Below are 7,500 nucleotides of genomic sequence, written 5' to 3' on the forward strand. Positions count from 1 at the left end.
GCGAAAAAAACCAATATAAAATAATAATAAAACGTCACAGTAATCAGTAGAGACTTAAGTGTTTCAATGTGACTTTTAATTTGAGTTGATTCGCCGCTATACAGTTTCCGCGAGTTAGTTATTGTGTCGATCGTTCGAGGTTAGTTTGCTCCAATTGTGTAAATTATTACAAAAAATAAGACAATCTACAGTAGTGGCTTCTTCTAAAGCGAAACTTTAAGAAGCCGTCGGATAAAATTGCAAATCTTAACAAGCTTAGCTTAACAAAGTGTTATCATTGATTCAGATTTAGGTTAAGACAAACAAGTATGTGAAAATCATTCCATAAAATCAGAGTTCATCAAATCGCTTGATCTATTCAAAATGATACTTAGGTAACCTCGCCAGCGACTACCGAGATTTGAATTTCATTCCATCCAACAACTTCTGTCAGAAAACACAAAAGCACAGAATTGTGTCATTTTCCCAACATATTCTTAGTTGGGTTGGTTAACAAAACTCTATTGTATTTGATACCAACCATAAGGTACGGACTCTTTGTTTCATTCCTATCAGCTTTCGATCTTATGTTGCGAGATAAGTGTTTCAAAACTTTGAGTAATAATACGCCAACAAGGGCGATCGAGAATGGCGAGTTACGACTGATCATCGGCACGGATTAGCCGAGAAAAGAAAATACACACACGTACACAAGAGTGGGGAACAGTGCAGTGCTTCCGTCTGTCCGCCGCCTCAAACGATTAACGACTCGATCCGGATTAATTGGCTGTTGATTTTACGCGCGGATCGTCTTAATCCACTCAAACGCTCTACGCCCGATCGAATAACTTCCTCATCTTATTCTGCATCATCATCATCCCATGGTGGTGGGCTCTTGCATCCTCCAGAAAAAAAAACCATTAATAATTGTTTATTCGTTCACGCCAATCGCCGGAGGGGATGGGGGCGCATTTTATGGTCCGATAGATGGACCGTGCACACAAGGGGAGGGCGAAAATGGATTGAACTCCCCAGGACTCCCGCGGGCAAAATGATCGACAAATAATCACTCGCGAGTGCAGCAGTTCCGTGTCTGGTATTGCATCCTGTGCGGACGGTGCACAGCGGTGAGGACACCCCTTTTCACCCATTCCCACCCTGTATCACAGGATTGTGGCATTCCTTCCCGGTACCATTAATGAGTCATTTTGTGTCGTCAAAACCCATCACTCACTCACTCACTCGCTCGCTCGCTCGCTGGCCCTCACTCTCGCCGGATGGATAGCCACATAACCGATGATTAATAACCGTGGTATGAGTTTTCGGGAGTTATTAATAAAAACGGTCAAACCGAGCCAGCCGACCGACGGGACTGATGGGACAATTTCATGCACTTTTCTTAGTTCAACGACGTTCAACTCATTGCGCCCACCCCGTGTATATGTGTGTGTGTGTGTGTCTTTCGAAAAGGCAGAAAGTACGGTGAAGGCATTTTGCCCTTTTTCCTGTTTCCCGGTTTTCGCGGCCCTCTCGTGATTGATTCGTCGTTTCGCTAATTAATATGTACAAGTCGACGTTGCGGCCATCGGACACATACACCAGAGACTTCACACCAAGCCAAGAGGGTTCAACTTTTCTTTTCTTCCAACATGCGAACATCCTTGACGAAAATCGGACGGTGGCCGTGTCCACGGAATGTTAATTCGCAATCATCATTCTTTTCGCGCTCGCACGTGATCACTGGCCGCGGACACCAATCAAGGCCCATGTCCCATTCCCGCGGAGTCCGCGGGCGCGGACGTTGGTCTGATTGACTGCACTTCTAACAGCTCATAACGAGTAACTGGCCTTGCCAGGCCAGGTGTCCCACGCAAGCCAGCGAAAAAAACAACGCCCACAGAAACTGAAAACGTTGCCAATCGGAGGTTGACTGTCCGTCAATGATTACCATTTTGCTGTCGGGTTTGTTGTCGGTTTGACGTTTGACGAAGAAACTCCTTTAAATCGAACTCGCCACGAACTGGAACTGGAACCGGAAAGATTCGTTGATCACCGTCGAGTCTCGAGGGAAGCACCGAGCCCTGCGATTGGCGTAACCGTAAAACACACACGCAACTGTACTGTGCGTTCGCGACGACGATCCTCGTAGCACTACTACCGGGTAGTAGCAGCAGCACCAGGAGCAGCAGCAGTTAATTAACCGAAGGCGGTTCAATAGGCAACTGAAAGGCGAAAAATATCATTCAACATCATTTATATTTAAAAACTCCTCCACACAATATTTCCACCCACGAGGGAAGGAGACGCATGGTTTTCCTCCCTCCCCGCTTCCCCCCTCCCCCCTACCATGCGTGAGTTCGTGTCGTTGGTGCAGGAGAAGTGCTAGACCCTCCAATTTTCCATTTGGATCCATCCACTCAGCGCAGCAACCAACCAAGGAGACCGTGATCGGCCTTTCTTCTCTCTCACTCTATCCCTCTCTCTCTCTCTCTCTCTCTGTCTCTGTAGAGTGGAGCAAGCTGCAAGCAGCTATCGAGGTGCGCAACATCCAGCCGGCCAGGAAAGGACGGTCTGCGCCGATGGACTCGACACCTTATGCCACTCCAACCGATCCAACCAACCAACCGATGCCGATGCCGATGCTGATGCTGATGATGCGGCTTCGACGCGGTTCCGACGCGGTACCGGGAGTAGCGCCAGTCCGTCGCAATGGGCAGCAAAATCGCTATAAGTAGCTCTAGCAAACGTGTATATTTTCCATCCATCCATCCATCTATCCATCCACCATTCCTGGTGGGTCGGGATGGGATGGGGTGGGTGGAGGACCTGCCAGTCCGAGTGCGCCAGCGAGCGAGAATGGCGCGGTTTTGCACGCTCGTCGTGAGGGAGCGAGGCAAGTTGGTGCTTCTACTGCTGCTGCTGCTGGCACCTTCACCGAAGAGCGGAGATCCATTTGAAAATTCAGATACAAACGAGTCACACTCGCACGCACACACAGGCACACACAGGCACACACGCACAGCGACACGGATAACCGTGTGGTTATGTTGCTGTTGCCTGCTGTGCTGATGCTGAGTTTTGGCAGCGACCGAGAACCAGGTGCTCTCGGTGTAGCCGCATAGTCTCTTTGGTGCGATCGCGATCGCACATACACACATACAGACGTACAGACACACGCAGTGCTAGAGATAGCGGGTGAGTGAGGTTAAGAGGTTAAGAGCACGCAACAAAAACAACAACAGCAATGGCGGGATGTGGTACATTAGGATGGAATTCCTTTGGCCACGCAACGAAGGAAAAATGGCAGCATAGGAAAATCTGTTTTTCTCCGGCTCGGTTTTGGTCCGACTCGGAGGTGGTAGAGACGAGAACGTGATAATCTACTATAAATACCCCCCTTCCTTCCCGTTTCCCCAACCTGGGCGTGCGTCTTGACACAAGTTCTTGGGATGCCTCGCACCGAAAGCAGCCACAAAACCCGTTTGGTGGAGGCTCGCACCAGCGCTCACCAGGGCACAGTAGGGGCCAGGTGTTTGGCATCAAACGTCACCACGGTCACGGTGTCCAAACACACACATACGCACACACACACCCGGGCATGCGGCTTGAGCGAAATGAATGAATCCGGGCTAATTTATTGTTGCCGCCACTCGCTCGATGTCGTGCGTGATGAGCGGCATTCCTGGTGGGATGGATGGAGACCCCGCAGGTCCCCCTCCACCCCACCCCGAGGGAGGGCATTCCACGATCATGTACCTCGTTTGCTTGCTGCAACTATGTGTGTGCGTTCCGGCGTTGTGATGGTGGCACGAGATTTGATTGATGAACTGAACTAGTAAGCGACGTAGTGGGTCGAGCGCCGATCCGTTACCGATAGTTTTCTAGACAGATAGACCACCAGGAGAGGGGTCAGAAGAGGAGGGGGGGGGTCTCCATCTGAACGCCATCATAAACGTCACGTCAGGGGACGGAAGTGGTAGCGTAATGTTTTACAGCATCGCCGCACCAGCGCCTGCAACGATCCATCATTATCTGCAGCGGCCTCGTTAACCGGGTGCTAACGGGCTGGTGTATGTGTGTTTGTGTGTGTGTTTGTGTGATACCTCACATAAGTGTTTAGGATGACTGCACCGGACAGATGCTGTTCGTGGGCACACATTTTGTGCTAAAAACAGAGACGCGATCTTTGGTTGTAATTGATTGTTGGTACGACAGGCACCATTTGCGGACGTTCTGTTTGGCAGTTCGAGCGGAAAGGACCTGTTATTGGAGAAGGTAATCGACAGAAAGTTGCTGTGGTGTTCTTGTAATGACAAGTCAATGCTGCACTTTCGATCCTTTTGCAGGAATTCGAAGAGCATCGATCCCTATCATCGATTGTAGCTCATTTTGCAATAGCTAAATGTACAAACTCTCTGCTTGTAACACAATACCGCTTCTCCTGCGGCCTGCTGAAATGATGGCGAGCTACGATGAAGTGTTGCAATTAGCGGCTACTAGATCCCGGTGCCCGGGTTCGTGGAAATTTGACAATAATCGCTTCCACTCAGCATGCTATGCGCACGATGGAGGCGCCAGGTATCCGATGCCACCTCATCAGAACCAACTCAGGGACCAACTCGCGGTGTCTGCAGCGAAGAAACGAAACTGTCAATCTGAGATCCCCTTCCGCGGTAGTCGACGGGCAGCCAGGTCGGCTAGCCAGCCACACCAAACGTGCAACCAAACGATGGATTGATTGACAGCTTTTGGCGTTACAAAAATTCGTGTCAACGAGGATTTCGGCGTGTTCTCGGAGTTTCGTAAGTGCGTGCAGTGGGCGGTCAGGGGTGGGGGGTGCTCTATTTTAAAAAGAACCTCACCATCCTCGTCCGTTCATTGTGATATTGTGACGTGGTGTCGTCAGAGCAGAGACGGTGCAGATAGGCAATTTGTTGTAGCTCGTTGTGGTTCACAACCGATTGCCGACGGGAGTGTTTGGAACTGACAGTAAACGCAGGGCGAAGCGAAGCAAAAATCTAACTCATCATCACCAGGGATCCTACGGGCCAGCAGTAGGCGCCTGCGTTCGTTTGGAGCAATTACAGCTGTTTGTCGCTAGGGATGGGATCCTCAGCATCTAGTAGGACGGCGGTGTTGGTCACCCTGACAACACAACACACAATAATTGTTTTTCATGTCCATGGGTGAATGCGGGTCAAGCAACTAATAACACACCTTCGCATGGATCTTCTCTATCGATGTGAACCCTTCTCCTATCCCAATCGGCACCCACGGCTGTTGGAAGTAATTAAAATTCTCTGGAAGTCATTTATGGCACACATCCCAAGAGCAGAGATGGGGAGGGGAGAGAGGGGTCTGTAATCCAATAACTTGATCGACCAACGGCGGAACGACATCCGGTTCGGTAATAAAACGACAAAGTATGAAACCCAACCTTGGGTCTGTGTGCTACGATAGTGTGATTGTTGTAGCATCGACATCTACTTTTGCTGTTTCCTGATGCTGATGCTCCCTTTGGATCGCTCCCAGCATCAACGGTGGGTCAATCAACGTTTTCCATTTTCTCGTGGGTGGAACCGTATATCACGGGGGGAAAGCACAGAACGCTCTCCGCTGGTTGCTGGTGCGTCATCGTACTTTCGCCGGAATGTGGCCAGCAGACATTTGGAATGCGTTGAAAAGGCTCATCTCCTTTATGGCGTCATGGCTGGTAGTAGAGGTAGTAGACGTGGGGACGTGGGGGTGTGAGGAGGGAAGAAGACAGAGTTGCAGAGAGGGGAAGGGGCGTTCATCTCATAAATCGGCGGAATCGTAGATCGCGACGAAAAACGCGGAAATTCCAATCTACCCCGTGCCGTGGCCGCACCATTCCGATTCCGATGGTCCCCGGCAGCAGCACCTGTTCCCGCTCCAAGCGGCGCGACGACGACGACGACGAGACCGGAAGGAAGAAAAGGATGAACGGACGGTAGACGGCGGTGGTGCGAATGCTCGATGCGAATTCCATTCGACCGGTTCTACGGTCGATCCGTGTGTCTGGCTGGTGCGTTTGGGGTGCGTCGTTGGTGGAGTGAACTAAAAATAAACAAAACAAACAGCAACCGTACCGTGCCCTACCCGTTTCACTCGCTCCACACTTTATAACTCATTCGGAGAAGATTCGTTTTGGTGAAATCGGATGTTGGGGTGCGGGATGAGAAAGGGATGAGACGAATTGGCAATTCCGCGTTTGTATGGCTGTTCGGTAATTGGATGCCTGGCACAATCATAAGCGTAATCGCAAGGGCTGGAAAAGGTTATCGTACCGAATGTCCTTATTCTGTTCGTAATTGAAATAATTATGAAAACAGCTATAAATTGTGCGAGTGGAATGAGATAAGAGGGAATGAGTTATGGAAATTTCGTTTAGAATGTGTTTTAAAACAAAATGTTATCACTTTCTGAACATTCAAAAGAATTGCAGCGGCCGGTTTGTTTGGTTTGGTTCTGAATTGAGATGCTAGCGATTTGCTGATCTTGAATCTCAAGGAAAGGAAGCGATCAATTTATGGAATGAAAGGGATCAGGGGTCATACCAGCCTGCCGGTGCTATTCGGCGCTATTCGGGTGGGTGTAGATAGGGAGGAACGGCGTACTGGGCGACGAAGAAAATCGGCTGAGTTATAGACGTTTAAGTAGTTAGTTAGTGTAGTGTAGTTATTTTCTAGTGAGGTAGGTAGGTAGTTAGTTAGTGAGATAGTTTTAAGGGAAATTATCAGTGTAAGGTTTACGAAAACTGCCTAAAAGCAAGGACGACTTTAGGAAAATGAACAGCTAGGTTATTGACCGCTTTGCATTGAGACGCCACAACTTTGCTAGAGGAACCACAGTGACCAAAATTCGCGCCTCGCTACCTCCTGCCAAATGACCTGCGGAAGGCTGAACGGTCTCAAAATCCACTCCTGCGGTGGTGAGCAAGCAAACAAGAACTTAATGTGGAAGCTGAAGATTGGAGCAGCACAGAAAAGGCACAACGCCTCAAAGACGCGCCCGTGCTAGGCGGCGTCCGTGATAGTTCGAAGGTTGCGTCTATACGTTGTTCTTTTTTGTGGAAGCACCCAATAAACTAGTCTAGTGTCGTCGTAACGGCGAAGAAGCTGGTTTGAGCACACGCAACGGCTTTTTTTGAAGCGCGAGGAGTTTTGAAAAAACGAGATAAACGATACACCGAACGAAATAAACGATACAACGAACGAAATAAAAAACGATAATTTTTGCCTCTTAACTCGACTTTTCAAAAAAAATCGTGCTAGAATTTTTCGAAAACCACTCAAGAACCGTTGCGAGAGTTATAAACGGATTCGGGAGTCGAAAGTTCCGCGGGCGAAAATTCGAATCGCGGGAAAATGGATAATTCAGCGCGGAAAAACGGAAAATATTCGTGAGATATTTTACAGTTGTCATAGAGCATCAACCATAGAACGAATTCATCTTAGAGCAAAACTCCAATCTCGGAAGTGGAGCACTTGGCAAACTCTG

General features: G+C 49.1%; 2 protein-coding genes across 2 annotated transcripts in view; one reads left to right on the forward strand and one right to left on the reverse strand.

Annotated features, from left to right (window-relative positions):
* The window catches only part of LOC125951370 (troponin C), a 9,923-nt gene extending 7,733 nt beyond the window's left edge, over positions 1 to 2,190 (reverse strand). The window contains exon 1 of the mRNA XM_049680174.1: positions 1,928 to 2,190. Coding sequence (XP_049536131.1) covers positions 1,928 to 1,930 — 3 coding nt within the window. The 5' untranslated portion in view covers positions 1,931 to 2,190. The remainder of the gene's footprint in view (positions 1 to 1,927) is intronic.
* LOC125951368 (V-type proton ATPase 21 kDa proteolipid subunit c'') overlaps positions 1 to 7,500 on the forward strand; it is a 99,118-nt gene that overhangs the window by 68,349 nt on the left and 23,269 nt on the right. The gene's annotated exons all lie outside the window — the stretch shown is intronic.

The sequence above is a fragment of the Anopheles darlingi genome, chromosome 2 (assembly GCF_943734745.1).
Source record: "Anopheles darlingi chromosome 2, idAnoDarlMG_H_01, whole genome shotgun sequence".
NCBI classification, from domain to species: domain Eukaryota; kingdom Metazoa; phylum Arthropoda; class Insecta; order Diptera; family Culicidae; genus Anopheles; species Anopheles darlingi.